Here is a 26,929-nt window from a genome sequence, read left to right on the forward strand (position 1 = left end):
ATGTGTTAAATTCAGTAACACAAGCCCCCTGATAATTTTTTGTTGTTGTTTTATCAGATTCTACCACATTGTTGAAAGGTTGACTTAATAAAGCTTTGTATTTGGTCCCCCATCCATTATAGACTTCCTCCATTGTTTTACCAACCAATCCCCTAGGATATCATCTCTCAATAAACTTTTTACCTAGAAAAATAAATTCTTCAAATAAATCAGAAAAATCGGAAGTTATCCTGGCCCTTTTTTTGATGGAAAGGGTGGGAACTATCATGGTGCAAGTGACTATTACACCATGTAGCCTTACGAAAAATTCTGGACTTAAAACCTAGCGGTGTCTTACAAATAGTGATATCCAGGTAATTAATACTGTGATCATCAACAGTATATGTGAAGGATAGAAAATTGATAGTATTGTTCAAATAGTCAATAAAAACCCCTATGTTTTCCTTAGTACCATCCCAGATCACAAAAATCTCAGATAGCACTTAATATATTTACTGTAAATACTATTTAGCACAAATCTTTCCTCCCATTCTAGCATCACTAAATTCGCAAAAATGGGGGCACAAGCTGCCCCCATGGCTACACCGCTGGTTTGTTGGTAATATTCCCCCTGGAAGCCTATATAGTTATTATCCAAAACAATTTCCATTAGTTCCAGAATTAATAACTTCTGATCGTAAGGTAAATCCAAATGTTTGTGAATACTGTCCTCAAAAAAATCCTGTCCCTCAACATGTGGTATACAGGTAAATAAATCGTTGACATCAATTGTCACAAATACACAATTTTCTGACCATAATTCTTTGTTTAATTTACTGAGGAATTCCCAAGAACCTTTAATTAAATGTTCCGTCTTGGTTACTATATTTTTAGTAAGGCTGTCTACGTACACTGCTAGGGGGTGTGTTTTAGAGTTACTGGCTGATACAATTGGTCTAAACGGGGGCTCAGATATAGACTTATGAACCTTAGGTACCCCAAAAAACTGAGAGATAATAGGGCGTGTTTGTCTCAGAAAATTGTATGTAGGTTTATCAACTCTATTTTCTAAAAGATATTCTTATAAAAGAGAATCAGTTCTTCTATTTGCAATCTTATCTCACTGTATGAGACTGAAGTATGTGTGTTTGAATCCCACAGAGTGTTAGTTAAGGCATTGTTGTATTCCTCATTGTCAAATAATACAACACCACCCCCCTTATCCGGTTTCAGAATTCTAATATCTTTCTGTGTTTTTAACTCAAAAAGCAACTTCTCTTCTTCCTTACTCAAATTATGTTGTTCCATTTTTCTTCTGTTCTTTTTATAGGTGTCATAAATTTCATTTGTAACAATGTTCTCAAATGTAATAAGAGCTGAATGCAGGGGTGTGTTGTATGTACTATACCTTACTAAACCTCTGTTGGTAAAATAATTGTCTCCCAAGGTTTTTTTATGTATCAAACCAAGGTTTAATTTTCTCAGGTATAGTTTAAAGTCTACTAAAATGTGTGCCAAATCACCATACTCTGATTTGACAAACTTGAAACCCTTTGAAAATAAATCAAAATGGTTCTTTCCCAAAACAATAGATGTATAATTAAGGGTCTACTTCTAAACACCGACACGCCGATTCCCCGACACAAAACTCACCGACGCCAAATAACCGACAACACAGAAACCCGACACAAACCCGACAACGCAAAACACCGAACACCAAATCACCGACACACGGAACGTAAACAACACGCGACACTACATACCATACACACTAGCCCTGACCCAAACCCTAACCCTAAGGTCCGACACTATCGCACACTTCACCTACCTGCACCCTAACCCTAACTCACTTACACACCCCTAGCCCAAGCTTCGACACTAACGCATACATCACGTACCTGCACCCTGGCCCTAACTCACTTACACACACATAGCCTAAGCCACGGCACTAACGCGCACATCACCTACCTGCACCCTAACCCTAACTCACTTACACACCCCTAGCCCAAGCTCCGACACTAACGTACACATCACCTACCTGCACCCTAACCCTAACTCACTTACCTGACCACTCCTACCTCCGTCACTGTCGCACACTTACCGGGTCGCGGTCGCAGATTACCCTTGTCGGTCTTTCCACTGTCGGCGAATCACCCTGTCGGTATACGTACCTGTCGGTCATCTGGCGTCGGTGATTTCCGCGTCGGGGAATCGGCGTTTCGGTCTTTTGAATGGGACCCATAATTAAATATTTTAAAACCTTTGTATTCAGAAACTATACCATCAGCATGTTGAATAATATTTATCTGCCCTTCTTCCCCACATTTTTCCATCCAAAATTGTTCCCATGTAAACTTGTTGAATAACCCGGGTCGGATGGAAGTCTGGCTTTGTTTGTCAGGCGTTCTGACCTCCTTGGGCCTAAAAAATGTTCATGTGGTTCAGAGAAGGAATCAGGCTCATCTAAAACTCTGTTAGACGCACCTCCACCATGGTTATTTCTACCATGGTAGTCAGTTCTTTGTATTTGATTAGTTTCAGTTAAATCAAATTGCTTAGGGTGAACCAATTCCTGGTTTTTGTTTCTGTTTTTAAAGTTGTTCAAAGGTCCAGGATACATTTTTCCTTTGCTGTATTATTCTTTGTCCCTCATAAACTTTTTCTGCTTCCTAGCAAAAACCTTTTTGATCCTGTCATCTGTTTCTTTCAAAACCCTGTTATACAAATATTTATATTCATCAAACAAGTATTTGAGAATATCATCATTCATTTTGTTTAGATCGACTAACAAACTGTTCAACAGTGTTTCATTATACTTAATTAACCTTAAAATCAAAGCAAACCCACACTCATCAAAAAAATCATGAAAATCTTTTAGAACCACTTCAGAGTATACAACACCAAAAGAGTATTTGAAAATTCTAAGTCCCTGAGGAACTATTTTGTGACTGACACAACAGTGCAAATATCTGTTATCAATTTGTAAGCATTTGTATTTAAACAACTTTTTTTCAAATAAATAAATTAAGTCCTTTAATGTAGGAATGTTTGTTTCATTTAAATCATGTCCGACCATGTCACTTTGTATATATTTACCAGAAAAGGACGTGTTAAATTCAAAATTTCTGTCCAAAACGTCTTTAAAACAAAAAGAATGCTCATTATTGTCAAATGTACATGCCGCTGACACTGCACCATTAGAACTAGGCACTGTGTCTAAGGTAGATTTAACGCCATTATTAACAGTACCTTTAGATTTAGAGTTTCTCTGTTGTACCACTCGATCCTGTTGTTCTGCAGCAAAAACGTGTACATCCGACCGGTTAGGCAGTGATAAGGGAACCCCTCCATCCTTCCTTCCGTTAATCCATTCGTTTGGCCCACTTTCCTTAACGTTCGTCTTAGTACCACCATAGCTCGCAACCCTTGAGCGTGGAGATGACGTTAAAAAATGCGCCGAGCCACGTAATGAACTATTGCGAATGGAATTAGCTTCATCTATTATTGAATAGGGAATTAAGATGGCAATTGAGACTTAAGGCCAATTACCCCCCAGGCCTTAATGAATACATCAGCATTAAAGCTACACTTATTGAAAAGGCGGCTAAGGTTTGAACTATTGGGTGTGACATGTTTTATATATTTAATTTTTTCAGATGTGATTATGGAAATATTTCATAATAGATTTAATGTATATTTATTTAGTTTTTCTTAGTTTTATATGAATGTAAGGAAACATCTTATTTATCCTTTGATTTTTATACACTTATGTATAATGGCCTTATGGTATAAAATAATACTACATTTTTTAAAATTAGCTGACATTGCTGCTTTAAATTTGTAATTGGTTAGTAAATTAAGGTTATTATGGCATTTTAAATAGTAGGCGTAGCACTGGTAATGTTTTATCTGATGAAGTCTCATTTTGGAGATGAAAGCGCTCATGTATTGGTGGATTTAAAATAAACTGTAAAGAAGTTATCCTACTTGCAGTCTGGAATCATCTTAATAGTTCCATAATGCTGTCTGCCAGTCCACCCAAAATAGTCCCAATTTCAGCGAGCTTTCCTTGCAGACTGCATCTGCCCTGATCTTCCATTACTCTCTTCTTGCCGATCCTATCTATTCCCATGCTAGTTCTGACTAACGAAATTCACGCCAGCTGTTCACTGTTCTTTTCAGTGCCCTTTTCTGCCTTTACTTAAATTCATAGTGCAGCTGTCCATTTCAGCATACCTGCTCCTAATTCCACCATCTCAATTTTAATCTTTGCTTTCTTCTTTGCACTCTCTCTCCGCTATGCCATTGGTGAAGTGTGGTCTTGCTAGACTATTTTTTAATTGCAACCATACTGCCTTTCTGAACACTGTTCCTTTTCCACCATCGCTATCATCACCACTAAGATGATTAGTCCATAGGCCTGTTTTTTTCATTAGTACTCTGCCTACCTTTCTTCTTTTTTTTTCTTTTTACCTGCTTATCATCTACCTGATATCTTTATCTACTAAAGCTGCAGCTTGTACTGATTCCCTTCTCTACATATTTTTTGCTTTAAACAGTTCAGTTTCTAGCTGAGATACCATAGCATGTCCTCACCCATCAATCCCATAATGCATTAATCTCTGTGCTGAGTTCATTATTGCTTCATATCTTCTCCAGATTCTTGTTCTCCCTGTCCTCAGGTCTACTATGCTAGCTCTGTAACCCTTAATTTATGCATGCAGTTCTTGTTCCCCAAACTAGCTATTTAACATTCTGTGACTTAATACTCGCCCAGTGTGGCTAACATCATCTGCCCCTTTGTGGACTACATAACCTGTCATCCAACTGTTTCCTTTCTAACTAAATGGGAACGAGCCTTGTAGCACCAAGAATGCAGCAATTCCAGGCAGAGGGTTTTCATAAGCTGAACACTGCTTGTTCAGCTGGCCTTTTCTGCTGCTGTTATTTTTCCATGCAAGCAGTTTAATACCCTTCCTTGGTAGAAAAGCTGTTACTACCCACTCAAGAAGCATATCTTACTAGTTCATGACCCGATTTTCCAGTTAAAATGGACTGGAAGGGCAGCTAGCCTAGTACTTACCCATGAACCAATCTACAACTGTCACCAGATAAGAAACATGACCATGAGTTTATAGTACTTACCCATAAACCAATCTACAACTGTCACCAGATAAGAAACACGACAATGAGTTTATAGTACTTACCCATGAACCAATCTCCAACTGTCACCAGATAAGAAACATGACCATGAGTTTATAGTACTTACCCATAAACCAATCTACAACTGTCACCAGATAAGAAACATGACCATGAGTTTATAGTACTTACCCATGAACCAATCTACAACTGTCACCAGATAAGAAACATGACCATGAGTTTATAGTACTTACCCATGAACCAATCTACAACTGTCACCAGATAAGAAACATGACCATGAGTTTATAGTACTTACCCATAAACCAATCTACAACTGTCACCAGATAAGAAACACGACCATGAGTTTATAGTACTTACCCATGAACCAATCTCCAACTGTCACCAGATAAGAAATATGACCATGAGTTTATAGTACTTACCCATGAACCAATCTACAACTGTCACCAGATAAGAAACATGACCATGAGTTTATAGTACTTACCCATGAACCAATCTACAACTGTCACCAGATAAGAAACATGACCATGAGTTTATAGTACTTACCCATGAACCAATCTACAACTGTCACCAGATAAGAAACATGACCATGAGTTTATAGTACTTACCCATAAACCAATCTATAACTGTCACCAGATAAGAAATATGACCATGAGTTTATAGTACTTACCCATGAACCAATCTACAACTGTCACCAGATAAGAAACATGACCATGAGTTTATAGTACTTACCCATGAACCAATCTACAACTGTCACCAGATAAGAAACATGACCATGAGTTTATAGTACTTACCCATGAACCAATCTACAACTGTCACCAGATAAGAAACATGACCATGAGTTTATAGTACTTACCCATGAACCAATCTACAACTGTCACCAGATAAGAAACATGACCATGAGTTTATAGTACTTACCCATGAACCAATCTACAACTGTCACCAGATAAGAAACATGACCATGAGTTTATAGTACTTACCCATGAACCAATCTCCAACTGTCACCAGATAAGAGACACGACCATGAGTTTATAGTACTTACCCATGAACCAATCTACAACTGTCACCAGATAAGAAACATGACCATGAGTTTATAGTACTTACCCATGAACCAATCTACAACTGTCACCAGATAAGAAACATGACCATGAGTTTATAGTACTTACCCATGAACCAATCTACAACTGTCACCAGATAAGAAACATGACCATGAGTTTACACTGCTTGGATGCCGTCCTTTACTCAGATCAACCCCTTTTGCAGAAAATACTGTAGTATACATTGACACAATTTCCATACAACAGTGGCATAAAAACACTTCTGTTAGAGAGAACAGCCTAAAAAATCACTCAGACTGCCACTACAGGCCAGCTTAATAGTGAATATATAAGTGGTATGGCCTGATGGGGCTGTGGATCATCTGAGAATTACTGCACATCTATGGGGCATTGTGAAAGTGTTAAGTTATAAAAAAGGCACCAGTTGTTTTCTCATCAATTTGCCAGACTTGCCATATTAATTCCTTTAACTAATGCTCCACAGCCTATAGCCATTACACAAAGAGGCTGTATCTAGTGTTTAACTTTTAGTCTTACACTCTCCTCCTCACCAAACTTAATCTTTTTAACACCTTTATTGAATTATCACTTCAGACATACACAAACATCTATTTATATAATAAACAATATTAACATCTTCTTAGTTACAAATATATGTGTTTTTGTATAACTATCATTGATCCAACATTATATAAATTGCTCAATTTTTGCCTTCCTTTAAATCTCACACCTCATCCAAAACATTATTCTGTATGTATTGCTCCTACAATTTCCATGTAATTTGCCCCTTCCCTTTTCTAAAGATCTGAATTCTAGTTCTTTTATTTATGTTACAATATTCAATACTTCAGATATGGTTGGGCTTAGACTTTGATTTCCATTTTCTATCAACTGCATTTTTGGCAGCTACCAGAATTAAACTTAGCAAGGCTTAACTATGTTTAGGCAATTCAGATCTTGTATCCCACCTCAAAAAATCATTGTATTAGTTAAACCCATTTGCTTACCCAATATTTCTGACAGACTACTCTGAGGAGGACTTTTGAAGTCTATCAACTCATTTTACACCCAAAGCATACATTCCCAGTTGCCGCTTTCTTTCCCATCACACCTCCAACATCTGCTATCTACCCAAGGAAACATTCCCTGGAGTCTGCTTCCAGTATAAAAATACCCATGCAAACACTTCCAAGCAAATATCCTAAATTTTCTAGACTTTGATGCATATTTGAGAGCCAAAAGTATGTCCTCCCATTGCCTTCTTGTGAATTGCTTAAATGATCTCTCTTTCCAATCTTTTCTAACGTTTTCTGGTTTATTCCTATAATTATTGTGAAATATTTTACATGCCCTACTAATTATCCAATTTTCAGCAGTAGTTTCTTTTCTAGATTCAACTAAAACTTTACCAGAACAGATATTTCACTTAGGATTCCCCTAAGCCTTTCTCTTTGCCTATATTCTGATATCAAACCCTGATAGGGAAGTCAGTCCAAATAGCTTTTTGGCCTCTTTCCACTCTATTGCCTTTTCTTTCTAGTTATTTGCTCCCAGTACCTTGCCTTATTTATTTATTGACATTTGATTACAGGGAAAGTCTGACTGGGTAGAAGCCCATTTCCAGTGAAGGTCTGGGGAAAAAAAAACTCCATTCGCCAGTTTTCTCCAGTAAGTTCCAGCCCTCTCTTGCCTATTCTTGGTACCCCTAATTGTAGTTATGTCTATCAACAAAATCTCCTTTCTCCATTCTTATGATGGGTTAGTTCTTAATATGCTTTCTTCTACTTTATGAACGTAACATTCTGTACAGCTGTAGGTAATCTCCTTAAAGATCGGCATCCAAAATCCCACTCGCTCCTTATTTCTTGAGTTTCCCCATTTCATCACCATCTCTTTCTTCTTTGACATATAGCATTCTGCTTGTGTTGTCTATATGAGCCTTGACAGTTCCCTATTAGTTGATCGAAGACACATTCTCTCAAATGCGTCTTGATCGAACTTTATAGTGTGAAACGGCAAAAATACCGAAGCGGCATATAAGAGAATTCTTTCCCTGGGAAAGAAATTGCTTGACCGCCTTCAGTATTTTGCCTTCTTCGTTACTGTAGTGCGGTCTCGGAGTTGGTATATTTAACAAGGGGGTGTGGGGGAGAAGCCCCCCACATTAGAAATAGTTTGTGGTGTGCGTGTTTCTCGGAACAGCGATTTTTTTCCCTGGGAAAAAAAATTGCCGTTCTGAGTTTTCGAGATTGTAAGCTTTTGCTTACATGGGGTCGAAGAATCAGCATTCGCTTTTCTAAGCATTCGGTCATTCAATATAGACCCAGCCTTGACTGTGTAGCTCTAAAATATCCCTTCAAACCAGTTATTCCTAAGTCGCCTCATTCTGTTGGAAGGATCAGCTTATTCCACTTGATCCTTGCCATCTTACCTTCCTTTCCTTACACTTAATCTTGATGTGGGCTGTGCATGTTATACTATGATGAATATGAGCAGATGTCTGAGATCTGAGGTAAAGAAAACTCATAAATGACACGGGCTTATAAAGCAAACCCTAACTAGACTATGGAATAAACTTCTCATACATATCAGAAGCAGGAAGTCTCTAATTTTGTTTAGATTTTCACCTGATTCATATGGATGTTCTAAAGTTACTACCATTTAACACAGAATGCAGCTTCCTTAATAATCATTAAGTTAAGAGGCTCTGTGATTTATTTATTTAAATTTGTCGACCAGTGTAGGCCAATGATGAACATGCCCCCCCCCTTTAGCACACCTTCAAGACTGGATTAAATGTTATTCTTCATTTGTCTGAAGAAGGGTATGGTTTATACCTGAAAGCACTTACAAATGTTTTTATACTGTTTTATATTGTTAGAATAAAAGAATAACATTTAATCATGCCGTGGTGGTCCTTGAAGGTGCGCTAAAGGGAGTTCTATTGTTTTCGTTCAGGCATCTTTATCCTGAAACTGCTTATGTGTTTTTATTACTTTGGAAATGATGAACATGGACCACTTTTCAGGCCTACCTGGAATGCATACACAAAATAAAGAAAACCAGCAACAAGACAAAACAAACACACACAAACTGTAATGCTTAGCAAACTGATAATGTGAATTAAGTAGCATACTTTCAGGGCAAAAAGATCTCAAATGATTAACAAAATTGCAGACTTTATTTTAAAATATAACACGTACAACATTTATAGTTATGAGAAAAAGAAGGGGACTGGGGGTATAAAGTACTTAGGTGGGTAAGGGTGATGTTAAAGAGGGGTAAGAAATAAAGAGGGTAGTAAGTTAGGCAGTGGAGACAATTAGTTGAACGTTGAGAAAGATGAGAGGTTAAGGGTTAATGTTTGGAGTCAGGTTAGGCTTGAAGTCTGGAAACGATTACAGTTAGCTGATTTTGGTATTACAGGGTATTAGCTACTACAGGACTGAACACAGTTTAGCTTGTGGAGATTCCCAAAGTTAGAGTTGCTTGATTTAAAAGGCATGGTCATTGCAGTGTAGCTTACTTCCAGAAGGTGAAGGAACAGCCCAGGCAAATAAATAGATTGAAGACTTTAGTTGTACAGTCTGATTGTAAGATGACCAGCAAGAGCACAGAATGAATCCTGGATAAACATCTTGAACAGAAGTGACCCAAGAAGTAATTGTGATCATTGTTTAATGGGGCAGCCATTTTGCTTTCCTTAGAGTGGGCAATGGTGTTCCGCTTTAGGGGACCTGGTAATGAATTGACTAATTTGACATGATGATATTTGCAGGGCAGATAAAATGTTTTTGGATACAGATGAAATTAAAGGAAGGTCATATTCTAATTGGTCTTGTAGGTAGGTAAAATTAGCTTCAGTGCAGTATGGAACTGGACATTAGGTAGGACTTTCCAGTATGGGGAAATATACTGTGGTTTTGTTCATACCAAAACATCACTGGTTTGGTTTGTGGAAGTTGCAAAGAAGGTTCATTTATTAAGCCAGCTAGAGAGGAGATTAAGATAATTTTCTAGTTCTGATTTGACAGTAAAAGGTGATGAGAGAGAGTGACAGACTGGCACACAGGAAGTGAACAAGCCTGTTTTGACTTTGAAAATTCTTTGTAACAGAAAGTCACGAAACCAGTTAAAGGCCTTACAGGTGGCAGTATACACTCTAACTGGACATTATGGCCTACAAGATCGAGGTCTTTGGTTAGATTAATAAAGATCTTCCTATTAGCTTTTCTTTATATATGTTGATTAGTATATCATATGTCAAAGCACATAAAGCAGACCTGGCACTACGAGCTAACAAAAACTGTGCTAGTTCATAGATTTGTGTCTTTTGGCTTATCCCAGTTAGGGGTCGCCACAGCGGAATTCTGGTCCGCTAATGACTGGCAGTAGATTTTTACATACTGGCTTGCCGGGCCTAACACACAACCTTTAACGAAGGAACACCCATTCACGCATGTCGCCACACAGAAGACGCTCTAACTGAGAATCAAACGGGCAATGTCTAACTGTGAGGCGACAACGCTACCACAGCACCACCACCGCAGTATTTCTAGTTCATAGATAGCAGGTAATATTTTTGCAGGTAGGTGGAAAGCTGAATGCAAACTTATTTTTCAAGGAGTTTAACTAATACAGGAATTATAAAAATGGGTCTGAAGTCCTGTGCTGAGAACTGTTTGGATGTCTTAGAAAGAGGGGATTATAACAGTTACTTGCTTCCAGATCAGAAGCATCACGTTATTACAGAAGCGAAGACTGCATGTGTAATATAGCAAACGAAGTACAAATTCATGGCACAAAGAGAGAAGCCAGGGTAATAGCCCATCAGGACCTGGTTGGACAACTTTAGGTATAGAATCTATGAGTTTTAGTATGTTCTTTTATATAGAAGGGAAATAAAAGAGAAGAGCACACTGTTGAGGTTTACAAAAATGTGATAGTATATATCAGGATGTGGGGAAAGGTTAATAAATTTGTGAAGGAAGTCAGAAAATGTAGGATTACCAGAGATTGTATTTATGGCACTGCCTGCACTATTTTCTAAATTATTACCCCTATCAATAGTATTGTTAACTAGGTTCCAGAAGTGCTTAGATTTATGATAAGTATAAGTTTGCTGGCTTTGAAGACATAACGCTCAGTAGAATCTTATACCTCTCATCATTAAATTATGAAGAGTTAAATGGCTTTTGCTTTCAGGGCTTCTGCCAATTTTCCATTTTCCCTGGATGTGCCCTTGTTTGAAAACAGATGAAGTTCTTTTGTAAACCACAGTTTTTACTTCGAATTGTGCAATCTGAAGATTATTAGAAGATATTGTTGAAGGGAATGTATTATTTTCTATAAGAAGAGAAGCAGAATTACGTGGGTCTGAAGCTATCACAATGTATAAACTAAAAAATAATGAAACGTTTTGCTAATGCGCATGCAGTTCAAACTGAATGATGACAAATATGCATATAAATGATTAATATAAAGGCAGTATAATAACACTTATGTCTTCTTCTTCTTTTGGCTGTTCCCATTAGGGGTCGCCACAGCGGATTATCTGTTTCCATTTCTTCCTGTCCTCTGCATCTTGCTCTTTCACACCAACCGCCTGCATGTCCTCTCCCACCACATCCATAAACCTCATCTTAGGAATTCCTCTTTTCCTCTTACCTGGCAGCTCCATCATTAGCATCCTTTTCCCAATATACCCAGCATCCCTCCTCAGCACATGTCCAAACCAACGCAATCTTGCCTCTCTTGCTTTGTCGCCAAACTGTCCAACCTGAGCTGACCCTCTAATGTACTGATTCCTAATCCTGTCCATCCTAGTCACACCCAGTGCAAATCTTAACATCTTTAACTCTGCCACATCCAGCTCTGACTCCTGCCTTTTCGACAATGCTACCGTCTCCAACCCATATAACATAGCTGGTCTCACTACCCTCTTGCAGACCTTCCCTTTCACTCTTATTGGTACCCATCTGTCACAAATCACTCCTGACACTCTTCTCCACCCATTCCATCCTGCCCGTACTCTCTTCTTCACCTCTCTTCCACACTCATCATTACTTTGAACTGTTGATCCCAAGTACTTAAACACATCCACCTTTACCAACTCTATGCCCTGCATCCTCACCATTCCTCTACCCGCCCTCTCATTTTCACACATATATTCTGTTTTAGCCCTGCTGATCTTCATTCCTCTCCTCTCTAAAGCATATCTCCACCTCTCCAGGGTCTCCTCAACCTGGTCCCTACTCTCACTACATATCACAATGTCATCTGCAAACATCATAGTCCATGGGGCCTCCTGTCTAATCTCATCTGTCAACCTGTCCATCACCACTGCAAATAAGAAAGGGCTCAGAGCTGATCCTTGATGTAATCCCACCTCCACCTTAAATGTATCTGTCACTCCCACCGCAGTCCTTACCAATGACACACTACCCTTGTACATATCCTGTACCACTCTTACATACTTCTCTGAAACTCCCGACTTCCTCATACAATACCACAACTCCTCTCTAGGCACCCTGTCATATGCTTTCTCTAAGTCCACAAAGACACAATGTAATAATAACACTTATGTAATAACCATAAAATATGACTTCTTTTCCTAAGAATAAGTCTATTTACTTGCTGGATCACACAGGATCAGAAATTAGCAGAAGAATCACACATCATGTCACTTATGGATTCAGTGTAACTACTCCTTTTATGGTTTCAAAATTCATGGGTTCATACAATCATTGGTAAGTACTAGGCGATCAGCCTACATACTATCCCAATCCCTGACAAAAAAAAAAACAGTTTAAAAAGTTCTTCAAGCCGGAAGGAGGGCAAGAAAAGATAGACCGGGGAGACATTAAGGCTGTCCAACCAATTATCTAGCTTTACCTTCAAGATGGTAAGGGTGCTATTCCATTTGACATGTAGTGAAAGTTTGTTCCAGAAGTGAGGGCTACATTGGAAAATGAATATATCACACAACATGCCCTATTTATCAGTTAATGAAGGTTTAGGTCCTTTAATCAGGTATTCAAGGTACCATTTGTTCTGTGAAGGAACAGGCAGTCAAAGAAGGTTGGATCTTTCATGGCTTGAAAGGCTAGGTATATACCGCCATGGAGAAGTCTGTAAGATACTGAGAAAAGACTGAATGCTCCCAGTCTGTCCTGACATCTAACATGTTTTTATGTCACAGATCTTTTTAGTTATGAATATCTAAGGTCTTGCAAACTGAGTGATATGTTTAAACAAATATATGCCAAAAGGTGCATTACATTCCATAATGGTTCTCATGAGATATGAGTAAAGGGGAATTAAGACTCCTCTGGATCTGGTGCAGATGCCTTTGGAAATTAGATAAGCTACATAGGAGGCTTTCTGAACTACTTGAAAGGCATGATGGTCAAACAATAAGGCATTATCAACACAAGTTCTAGATAATTTATGACCGTGTCTGAGTAGAGGGTTGTGTCACCTATAGGGTATGCAAAAATGTTTTGTTTCCCAAAATAAAATATGCTACCTTTTTCACATTTAATTTGAGGCCATTGTCCTTGCACCAGTTATTAATATAGTCTAACCCATACTGGAGCAATTGTGAGTGAGTGAAGGATCAAATAGGACCCAATTCACAGTTGTCTACAAATTAGATAACCACAAGACAAGTTGGTCTGATGATCTGGGAAACAGATACCAAATTAGAGAGGGCCCAATGTTGAGCCCTGTTGTACATGACTGGCAACTTTTTTTGCTTTTAGAAGTGGCACCTGCGACTCTAACCACATAAGTTTTGTCAGACAGCCAGTTAGCTATCCATCACACAACATAAGGATTTATATTCAGATGTACAAGTCTGTCAATATTTTTGCATGGGGAGCAGTGTCAAAGGCCTTGGACAGGTCCAGATGTACTGCACGTACAGCATAACCACTATCCACTGCTTTGGTTACTTTATTAAAGAAATTAATGAGGTTAAACAGGTGGGGTCTTTCTTTGACAAAGCATAATTGGTGATGGTCCAGGGTTAAGAGATTTTCATTATCCGGATTAATGAGGTCTTGAGATAACAATCTCCACAGCTTTACATATGAGGCTAATTAGAATAATAGGTCTGTAGTTACTAGGGTCCATGGTTGAGCCACCCTTCTGTAATGGGTTTATAAAGACTGCTTTCCAGGCTTCAGGAATGTAAGCAGTGGAGAAGCTTAGATTAAAGAGGTTACGTAGGAGGTGCACATAGACCATATTTGTCATTGATAACTAGGCAACCTGATATACTATTAGGAGCCATGAGAGATGATATTCAAATGCCAATCTACATCCTTTCCTGGAATACATACTGAGCCAATAACGTGAAGATTCAAGATGGGCATTACCATATTCATAAAGTTATACAGAGGTTAACTTCACTGCTTTATAAATAATCTGGTACTAGCTTGTACCCTGAGCTTACAGTCCACACACTGTTTACTTGTGGCTCCAGTTATAGCAAAAACACTTTAGTGGGCTATGACAAGATGGCCTATTTACTAACTCATGTCACTGCATGACAAGATAGCCTACTTATTAACTCATGTTAAGATATGACAAGATGGCCTACATACTAACTCATGTTACAGTATGACAAGATGGCCTATATACTAACTCATGTCACAGAATGACAAGATGGGCTACATACTAACTCATGTCACAGCATGACAAGATGGACTACATACTAACTCATGTCACAGCATGACAAGATGACCTACTTACTAACTCATGCCACAGCATGACAAGATGGCCTAATTACTAACTCATGTTATAGCATGACAAGATGGCCTAATTACTAACTCATGTCACAGCATGACAAGATGGCCTACTTACTAACTCATGTTACAGCATGAAAAGATGGCCTACTTACTAACTCATGTCACAGCATGACAAGATGGACTACATACTAACTCATGCCACAGCATGACAAGATGGCCTACTTACTAACTCATGTCATTGCATGACAAGATGGCCTACTTTCTAACTCATGTTACAGCATGACAAGATGGCCTACTTACTAACTCATGTCATTGCATGACAAGATGGCCTACTTTCTAACTCACGTTACAGAATGACAAGATGGCCTACTTACTAACTCATGTCACATCATGACAAGATGGCCTACTTACTAACTCATGTCATAGCATGACAAGATGGCCTACTTACTAACTCATGTTACAGCATGACAAGATGGCCTACTTACTAACTCATGTCATTGCATGACAAGATGGCCTACTTTCTAACTCATGTTACAGAATGACAAGATGGCCTACTTACTAACTCATGTCACATCATGACAAGATGGCCTACTTACTAACTTATGTCACAGCATGACAAGATGGCCTACTTACTAACTCATGCCACAGCATGACAAGATGGCCTACGTACTAACTTATGTACAGCATGACAAGATGGCCTACTTACTAACTCATGTTACAGCATGACAAGATGGACTTTATACTAACGCATGCCTCAGCATGACAAGATGGCCTACTTACTAACTCATGTCATTGCATGACAAGATGGCCTACTTTCTAACTCATGTTACAGCATGACAAGATGGCCTACTTACTAACTCATGTCACATCATGACAAGATGGCCTACTTACATAACTCATGCCATAGCATGACAAGATGGCCTACTTACTAACTCATGCCACAGTATGACAAGATGGCCGACTTACTAACTCATGTTACAGCATGACAAGATGGCCTACTTACTACCTAATGTCACAGCATGACAAGATGGCCAACTTACTAACTCATGTTACAGCATGACAAGACGGCCTACTTACTAGCTCATGTCACAGCATGACAAGATGGCCTACTTACTAACTTATGTCACAGCATGACAAGATGGCCTACTTACTAACTCATGTTACAGCATGACAAGATGGACTACATACTAACTCATGCCACAGCATGACAAGATGGTCAACTTAATAACTCTTGTTACAGCATGACAAGATGGCCTATTACTAACTCATGTCACGGCATGAAAAGGTGACCTACTTACTAACTTATATACAGCATGACAAGATGGCCTACTTACTAACTCATGTTACAGCATGACAAGATGGACTACATACTAACTCATGCCACAGCATGACAAGATGGCCTACTTACTAACACATGTCATTGCATGACAAGATGGCCTACTTTCTAACTCATGTTACAGCATGACAAGATGGCCTACTTACTAACTCATGTCAAAGCATGACAAGATGGCCTACTTACTAACTCATGCCACAGCATGACAAGAATGCCTACTTAATAACTTATGTCACAGCATGACAAGATGGTCAACTTAATAACTCTTGTTACAGCATGACAAGATGGCCTACTTACTAACTCATGTCACGGCATGAAAAGGTGACCTACTTACTAACTTATATACAGCATGACAAGATGGCCTACTTACTAACTCATGTTACAGCATGACAAGATGGACTACATACTAACTCATGCCACAGCATGACAAGATGGCCTACTTACTAACTCATGTCATTGCATGACAAGATGGCCTACTTTCTAACTCATGTTACAGCATGACAAGATGGCCTACTTACTAACTCGTCACATCATGACAAGAAGGCCTACTTACTAACTCATGTCATTGCATGACGAGATGGCCTACTTACTAACTTATGTCACAGCATGACAAGATAGCCTACTTACTAACTCATGTCACAGCATGACAAGATGGCCTACTTACTAACTCATGTCACAGCATGACAAGATGGCCTACTTACTAACTCATGCTACAGCATGACAAGATGGCCTACTTTCTAACTCATGTTACAGCATGACAAGATGGCCTACTTACTAACTCATGTCACATAATGACAAGATGGCCTACTTATAACTCATGTCACAGCATCATAAGATGGTATACTAACTAACTCATTCCACAGCATGACAAGATGGCCTACATACTAACTCATGCCATAGCATGACAAGATGGCCAATTTACTAACTCATGCCACAGCATGACAAGATAGCATACATACTAACTCATGTTACAGCAGGACAAGATGGCCTACTTACTAACTTATGTCACAGCATGACAAGATGGCCTACTTACTAACTCATGTTACAGCATGACAAGATGGACTACATACTAACTCATGCCACAGCATGACAAGATGGCCTACTTACTAACTCATGTTACAGTATGACAAGATGGCCTTCTTACTAACTCATGTCACAACATGACAAGATGGCCTACTTACTAACTTATGTACAGCATGACAAGATGGCCTACTTACTAACTCATGTTACAGCATGACAAGATGGACTACATACTAACTCATGCCACAGCATGACAAGATGGCATACTTACTAATTCATGTCATTGCATGACAAGATGGCCTACTTTCTAACTCATGTTACAGCATGACAAGATGGCCTACTTACTAACTCATGTCACATCATGACAAGATGGCCTACTTACTAACTCATGTCACAGAATGATAAGATGGCCTACTTGCTAACTCATGCCACAGCATGACAAGATGGCCTACTTACTAACGCATGTTACAGCATGACAAGATGGCCTACTTACTAACTCATGTCACAGCATGATAAGAGCCTACTTACTAACTCATGTCACAGCATGACAAGAAGGCCTACTTACTAACTTATGTCACAGCATGACAAGATGGCCTACTTACTAACTCATGTTACGGCATGACAAGATGGCCTACTTACTAACTCATGTCACAGCATCACAATATGGCCTACTTACTAACTCATGTTACAGCATGACAAGATGGCCTACTTGCTAACTCATGCCACAGCATGACAAGATGGCCTACTTACTAATGCACGTTACAGCATGACAAGATGGCCTACTTACTAACTCATGTCACAGCATGACAAGATGGCCTACTTACTAACTCATGTCACAGCATCACAATATTGCCTACTTACTAACTCATGTCACAGCATGACAAGATGGCCTACTTACTAACTCATGTTACAGCATGCCAAGATGGCCTACTTAGTAACTCATGTCACAGCATGACAAGATGGCCTACATACTAACTCATGTTACAGCATGACAAGATGGCCTATTACTAACTCATGTTACAGCATGACAAGATGGCCTACTTACTAACTCATGTCACAGCATGACAAGATGGCCTACTTACTAACTCATGTTACAGCATGACAAGATGGTCTACTTACTAACTCATGTCACAGCATGACAAGATGGCCTAATTACTAACTTATGTCACAGCATGACAAGATGGCCTACTTACTAACTCATGTTACAGCATGCCAAGATGGACTACATACTAACTCATGCCACAGCATGACAAGATGGCCTACTTACTAATTCATGTTACAGCATGACAAGATGGCCTACTTACTACCTCATGTCACAGCATGACAAGATGGCCTACTTACTAACTTATGTACAGCATGACAAGATGGCCTACTTACTAACTCATATTACAGCATGACAAGATGGACTACACACTAACTCATGCCACAGCATGACAAGATGGCCTACATACTAACTCATGTCATTGCATGACAAGATGGCCTACTTTCTAACTCATGTTACAGCATGACAAGATGGCCTACTTACTATCTCATGTTACAGCATGACAAGATGGCCTACTTACTAACTCATGTCACAGCATGACAAGATGGCCTACTTACTAATTCATGCTACAGCATGACAAGATGACCTACTTTCTAACTTATGTTACAGCATGACAATATGGCCAACTTACTAACTCATGTCACATCATGACAACATGGCCTACTTACTAACTCATGTTACAGCATGACAAGATGACCTACTTACTAACTCATGTCACAGCATGACAAGATGGCCTACTTACTAACTTATATACATCATGACAAGATGGCCTACTTACTAACTCATGTCACATCATGACAAGATGGCCTACTTACTAACTCATGCTACAGCATGACAGGATGGCCTACTTACTAACTCATGCCACAGCATGACAAGATGGCCTACTTACTAACGCATGTTACAGCATGACAAGATGGCCTACTTACTAACTCATGTCACAGCATGACAAGATGGCCTACTTACTAACTCATGTTACAGCATGACAAGATGGCCTACTTACTAACTCATGTCACAGCATGACAAGATGGCCTACTTACTAACTTATATACATCATGACAAGATGGCCTACTTACTAACTCATGTCACATCATGACAAGATGGCCTACTTACTAACTCATGCCACAGCATGACAGGATGGCCTACTTACTAACTCATGCCACAGCATGACAAGATGGCCTACTTACTAACGCATGTTACAGCATGACAAGATGGCCTACTTACTAACTCATGTCACAGCATAACAAGATGACCTACTTACTAACTCATGTCACAGCATGACAAGATGGCCTACTTACTAACTCATGCTACAGCATGACAAGATGGCATACTTTCTAACTCATGTTACAGCATGACAAGATAGCCTACTTACTAACTCATGCCACAGCATGACAAGATGGCCTACTTACTAACTCATGTCACAGCATGATAAGATGGCCTACTTACTAATTCATGTCATTGCATGAGAAGATGGCCTACTTTCTAACTCATGTTACACCATGACAAGATGGTCTACTTACTAACTCATGTTGTATCATCCCATCACACTGGTTCTCCAGTTACTTGCCATTCACTGCTCTGCATGTACTGTATTTTATTAGCATAAGGGTCAGTTTTGCAGCATACATTTTTAGACATTTTTCACTATCCTGAATCAATACTTAAAATTTAAGTAATATTCATAAGACAACTGTGTATTCATTAGAGTATTTTGATGTAAAATAGTTCTTCAAAAGGTTACACATGCATTTTAAGTCATCAACACATTTCTTGGTGGATTTTAAATGGAGTAGTTGTTACGTTTGTAAGACTATCTAGAGAAATTGTCACTTTGCAAATTTTATATAAAAATAACCAGAAATTATGAAACCAATACTCACTCTACTGGTAAAACAAGTTGCATATGTGTAGGTGTAGCAGTTGCAAACATTTACTCCATAAGTTACTAGTGTAGACTGGGTGCACACTGGATGAAATGCATTGCCATTGTCTTATTTCAAGTTGGAGCAATTCTAATATGATGTGTGATGTCTCCGCAATCTCTTTACAAAATCGTTACCTGTAAGAGAAGTATGCAGGTGCAGGTGCAATGCAACAGTTTGTGATGTACAGTCTCATAGATTGCCTAATGAAACTTTTGACTGAAATTGCTGAAAATTAATTAGGAAAAATGTTAACTTGAAATATTACTAAACATTTGAGTACAGTTCTGGCAGAAGAGAATAATTCAGGACCAGGCTACGGATTCTTTCTGACTGTTAGACCACTGAGGTTCTTGCTAGCGGCTGCCTCACTGCGGAGGGTATTTACATGGACAGAGCTATATAATAATGTGGTAATCTTGGGAAGTGGTTAATGCTAATTATCCATGTGATTTTCCCTGTTGCTGAGTGATTCAGAGAATTTAATGTTGCAGGAAAAGTGAATGGGGACAAAAGGTGTCGGTCACCCATTTGATCTTATGGCAGTAGCAGTGGTGCAATTAAGTTCAGCAAAGACATGGGGGTGAGGCATGTTATTGTGTGTAGGTGTGTGCGCAAGTCTGTAGGGGCATAAACGAATCTATGAATCTGCACAAATGTGTGTGTCTGTTTTGGTGTATGACTATTTGTACATGTGTGTCTGCTTTGGTGGTCACACTGGGATAGTTTATAGGTTCATAGGTAGGTACTAGGCTATTGGCCCTAGGGCCTATGCAAGCCTAGCCAAAAAGGTACCCTGGCTTTCGCCACCCAAGAAAATTATGCTGAGAGACTGGATGTGTGTGTGTGTGTGTGTGTGTGTGTGTGTGTGTGTGTGTGTGTGTGTGTGTGTGTGTGTGTGTGTGTGTGTGTGTTGGAGCATGCACATGGGTGAATGAATGAGTGTATCCAGGAATGTTACTGATTGGAGGGAGGTTTGTAGTGGATGTGTGTGTATGCTGGGGGAATGCCTGTGAATGTGTGTCTGTGTGCATAGGTATGCGGTGTGTGTGTGTGTGTGTGTGTGTGTGTGTGTGTGTGTGTGTGTGTGTGTGTGTGTGTGTGAATATTTGGAGCATCTGTAACTGTAGGGGGGATACCTTTGTCAGTGTGATGGATGGGCCAATAAGGAGAACATTACCGCAGTCAGATCTGATGGTGTTACTGTTGGTTAGTGTGTGATTCAGAGACATGTTAATAAGCTGGTAATAAAGTTTTTCTCATTGCAGTCATAGCTGTCTCTGAATTGCATTTTCTCACTGTACCAGTATTTTTTCTACCTGCAGTAGACAATTACCATTAGCAGTGAGCCTTTTTCTGAACATCAGCCATTAGGTACTCACTTCAGAAAAGCAAGACATCTTACCACCAACAGTGAAAGTTTGTTAGTACGACAAAACAGCACAGTAGGATAAAGATCTGAGCTATTAACAAGATGGGGGTAACAATAAGTGCAGCAGACTGTGTATGTGCTATGGGATCAGGTAGCATAGAGAGCTCAGTTGCACAGCTACTAAGAGGAAACACAGAGCATTTATCAGCACCAGCAGATCGTGTGTTTGACAATTTATAATGCGAGTCTTGAAACTATGAGAATTTAATTAAAATTTAACTCTGAAAGTGTCTGTTAAACATTGTGTTTTCATAGGGGACTGGCCCCCTGCACCTCCTGTGATAAGGGGGGGGGCTGCATCCCCACCCCCTGCTGCATATATAGACTAATTCCAAGATCTCTGTACCTCAGAGAATAGGGAATAGTTTGAGATGCAGCAGTTTTGACGTTAATAAAGATTTCTTCATAATCACAAAAGTTCTTGCAATTCCAAGGATCAAAGTTATGGTCCTCAAAACATCAAAGGGGACCCCTTTGACGAATAAGAACTGGAAAAGTCCCTCAATCACAGGTACAATATAAGAACAGGGAAGGTGGCATTTCCAAAACAGGTACAGATGTCAAATTAACAAAAAAAAAAAAAACTCTCACAGTCACTTGACTCTAGCTGTCTCCTGTTTCTTTCACTTCCTCATGGCAGTGACATGAACAGATTCACATCCATGACAGAGAAAGCTTACTGTCTTTTATGGAAAAAATTAGTCCTTGCATCCTGACTGGCTGTTGACACAGCTTATGTGTGAAAGTGTTGGCAAGTAAGTTAGTGAGAGTGAAGCAGTCACTGTTGTTACTAGAGGATGTGTGAGTCTGACAGTACAGTGAGAAGATAAGAACACAATACGGTCAAGGGAAATGCAGCTCACTTTTGCCTCCTACTGTACTATTCAAGTTTTAAAACTCTAAGACTGTTTTTCCCTATCAGTACATGGACTCCACAGGAGCACAAAGAAAACACAGCATTATGAAACAATGCAGCCTGTTGTAGGGGACTTGTTAAAAACAGGTTACATTGGCAGAATTTCACAGTTAATAACTAAAGCACAAACATTAAGTACATATCGCAACACTGTAATGTACAGTAAAGCTTGCAAAATATAAATAGGTGTGTATTGTTTACATACTGCCAGTAATGACAGAAATAAATTACATATCTGAAGCATACCAGTCGGAGGTAGTTCTGAAGAGTCTGAAGGGGGATCAGTGATGCATAAGCCAAACCACTCGGACAGCCTTCTTGCAGACCTTAAATAAATGACAAAAACACACTACTAATCCATAATTAATAAAATCAAACAATTAATCCGTATATGTGCACTTTACTTACTCCTACTAATACAATCTTGTAAAGCGAGTAGCCACTGAACTCCTATCATCGTTGGAATTATCGTTCAGTGTCAATGCCAAATCACACCACATAGAAAGAATGTCTCATGCTGCCATAGCATGAAGACTATAAATACAACAAAACATTCATGCTTATTGTGGTATGTTGGGCTACGCATGTAAGTTCTGTAAAAATTAGCCCATGAGTTGAGTGTGTAAGGCAAGTCTGTGTACACTGCAATCGGTTAATACTTGGTCTGAGTGCAGTAACACAGTTGCTTCAAACAGTATGGTAGTTCTGCCTATCAGTTTCTTCAGACTGTACAATATACTTATTTTATTTCATTTTTGTATTTACAAAGAAGAAAAGAGGGCAACAAGGATGTCTATGGCCCATTTGAAAGGAGTCCTGACTAACTGGGCTCAGAAATAATCAAAGAATTTATACCAACCAAGGAGTCGTGGTATACATACATATAAATAAATAAGTTTTTGTGGTCAGTAACATTCCAACAATAGGAACATTTGGCAACATTACTCAACACATTATGGATGCATCCATGTACAGGTTAATTTGGAACCAGGTTTAGCCACAGAAAACTATGGATAAAACCTGTGAAAAGATCAGAAAAGTTTAAAATACATTCTTAGCCCAAACTACCGGAAATTGTGCAAAGTTTTTGTTTTAATTATTTTAATCAGTGCAGCTAGATGTTCAGTAAGACAATATAATTTTCCTCATGGCTGCAAAGTAGCAGCTCCAAATGTTCCTCTTGCAAAAACAGATAATGTTACATGCATCTGCGGTGATTAAAACCTGAACATAATCAAGATGCAACTACTGAGACATATGTTCTCAGCTGATCCTGAGTGGTAGCAACGTCTTTCATAGATTAGTACTAGGCTAACTGTCCTTATGGGCCATTTTAAGTGTAGTCAGTTACCCTATGTGAGAATCAAACCCTGAACCTTTAATCATTATGCTAATCTCTTACCTATCCAAAATAAATCTTGCCCAGTGCTTAATGAGAAGTATTCCTTAATGACAATTAGCATACATAAAAGCTTATCTGAATAAACAATTGCCATTCAGTGAGTTCAGCAGCAATATATTTTTTTCAAAGTCTAATGGAAAGTGCTTATTCAAGGGGCAGCCTGCTTGGATGATTTGCTAATTAGCTGAATAACAGAAAGTGACCATTTCAAAAAATTCTTTAAATTTCAGTAATGACTGCAAGTTCGTAGATTGAGATTAAAAAAAAATCAAATTGTAAATTTTGAAATCAAAGACTGAATACTGGGGCAATTGCTTTAGAGGAAAGGAATACAATTGTGTGCCACAAATGGTGGCCATTACTGAAGTGTCATCTTCCCTTACACATGTAGAAAAGTCACAGTCATGGTGCATAGACATAGAAACTTTCATCTAGGGAGTCAGTCCCACTCTAACTTCTCCACCACACAATCCAAGCATGCCACCATGTAGTTTGCATAGTGAGAGGTATGTTATCGGATTAGGTTCTGTTTTACTGGAACTAAAACAATTTTTTTTAAAAATAAAACACTTATCATAGCATTTGCAGTTACATTTTTTTCAAGTGTCCTTTTCTCCACCCATTCCCATGACAGTTTATCACACATTCCCTTCTGGCCACATCTTTCTCCTCCTTCTTCAAGTCTGAGTCCACCAGGACAGGAAGGCAGGAAACACAGAAATCACGAGGTTCTGTATACCTCCCAGGGATGGACAGTGGGTACAGCATTGAAGTGAGGTCTACAGTACTGTCACCCCCACCCCAGCCCTGTCTTTAATATGGTCGATATACCTGAATCCAACTACAGTTTTATGTACTGCTTTACAGTCCAGAGTACTGATTCTTGGCTCTTTGCATTGATGCTTCACAACCTGGTCTCTATCAGGAAACAAACCAATAGTAGGCCAATCTGCTCCTTTTCTCAATGGATGGGATGACCTCACTCACTCACTGTCACCCAGATGGCTGGGGCTGCACTCGGTGTTTCATCCATCTGCATCACAGAGATGACATACTTGACATTTCACAGGCCAGCTCACTGTTTTGTGTGAATTCTTTGAAACCATTTTTTAATAACTCTACCTGGCTTTCTTCTCTCCACTGAAATGTATCAAAAATGTCCCTATCATTTTGAGTTTTGACCAAACAGACGTGTTTACTTAAGTCACTTTCTCAAAGCTAACAATCAACACCTAATTTGGGAAACAGCAAGCATTGTGCGTGGGTTAAATGGACAACTGTGTAATTAAAGAGCACAACTGTTCACAAATGTACCACTAATCCCAGGCATGAGTCCTTATAATTTTATGTGAAACACTGAGTATATCGAACAGGAAATCCACAGCAGCTGGCAGAGTTGGAAAAAGAGCAAAGAAGAGAAAAAGTGCTCCTAAAACAATAACAACACTACATGTACAAAACATAAAGTACCCAAGGGCAACACCATTTTGGTTTCCAGTAAAAAGAAATACCTAACTGGTTAGAAGATGGAAACATGACACCTGCTACAGTTACAATGAAACCAACAAGGGAAAGACACTGATACAAGGCACTTGGTATCTTCGTGGAATAACTAAAGTATGTTGTGTCTTTCAGCTTTTCCCGGTTACGGGTTGCCACAGCGGAACTCCGGTCCACTAATGATTGGCAGTAGATTTTTATGTGCCGAGTTGCCAACCCTGAAGCACAACCTTCAACGAAGGTACACCCATTCATGCATGTCTCCACACAGAAGACGCTTTAGCTGAGAATCGAACAGGACAACACTAAAGTATAAATAATAAAATTTATTCTGACATCAAGAAAAAAGTTCGCAAGCTTTTATGAATTAATAATTAATATCCATATGGCATGTTTCAGCCACTGGAATTCTGGAAGCACTGTGGCTTATATGGAAGTCATACCGCAAGCAAATATACTTTGAAAATTATTTACAAGTGCGTTTTAAACTTACCAGACAAGAACATGGTTATGCAGCCTACTTTGTCTTTCTTCAACAAATCCCACACAGAAAATTCCATGTTTGTACCAGGAAACCATAAAGTATTTCCTAAAATGAAAAAAGAACTGGAGTTAGAAATAGCAAGAGTTACCCAATCTATCTAATGACCTTTAGAATTATTCATGACTGCATAGACTACCTAATGCATTAAGTGCTGACCAAAACTGCTAAATTAATTATTAACCCAGTATATAAAACAGGGTGATGTGTACACAGTTGAATTATCAAATGCTGGAAGACTAAATGCACGGATATGTTTGCAATTTTGGAGTGATCATCAACTTGTTGTGGTAAACTAAACCAAAAGTAGATCTGTCCACTGTTTTCTATTCCACAAGGAAAACATATCAAATGTAAAAATGTGAACAATTAGGAACTTCAAAATAAATGCTAGGAGGAAACTGTTATCACAATGGATAATGGACATGAATTCCAACTTTGCAAAAAACAGCTATAGATATGCTATTAAGCAATTTAGACTGTAAAAAACAAGACCCTTTCACACTTTCTGGATGACAGTATCCAGCAGTGCTGTGGTCTTCTATTTTTTAATGTATTTAGGTAGAAATTTAATTAAAGAAGACCAATCCTGTTCTCTATTGGAATATGGATACTTGTCAACTTAAACTCCAGTAAAGAGGTCAGTTAAGTGACTTTTTCAGCCAAACTTTAGGGTAGCGGAAAAGCTTCTTTCACTCAAGCCGCAGTAAGCTCAGAGCTAATTCTAATGTGAAGGGGGTGCTGTGTTACCACTTATTTTTCAATTATACCCTGTCATGTATACCATCTTGCAGAATATAGCCTACCTCACCAACTACCTACCCATGACAATGTGTGTTTCAAGAACATTCCTTTTAAATACTTGATGTACTTTTTG

At 38.9% G+C, this 26,929-nt stretch overlaps 1 protein-coding gene across 5 annotated transcripts in view; it reads right to left on the reverse strand.

Annotated features, from left to right (window-relative positions):
• Positions 1–26,929, reverse strand: part of CTTNBP2 (cortactin binding protein 2) — a 1,390,380-nt gene that overhangs the window by 330,189 nt on the left and 1,033,262 nt on the right. For all 5 annotated transcript variants that reach the window (XM_044088722.1, XM_044088723.1, XM_044088724.1 and 2 more), the window contains exons 11-12: positions 26,005–26,100; positions 22,856–22,935 (exon numbers count right to left, since the gene is read on the reverse strand). In XM_044088722.1, the coding sequence (XP_043944657.1) occupies positions 22,856–22,935; positions 26,005–26,100 (176 nt within the window). The remainder of the gene's footprint in view (positions 1–22,855; positions 22,936–26,004; positions 26,101–26,929) is intronic.

This window comes from Protopterus annectens, chromosome 11.part0 (assembly GCF_019279795.1).
Source record: "Protopterus annectens isolate FY-2018-M chromosome 11.part0, PAN1.0, whole genome shotgun sequence".
In the NCBI taxonomy this organism is placed as follows: Eukaryota; Metazoa; Chordata; order Ceratodontiformes; family Protopteridae; genus Protopterus; species Protopterus annectens.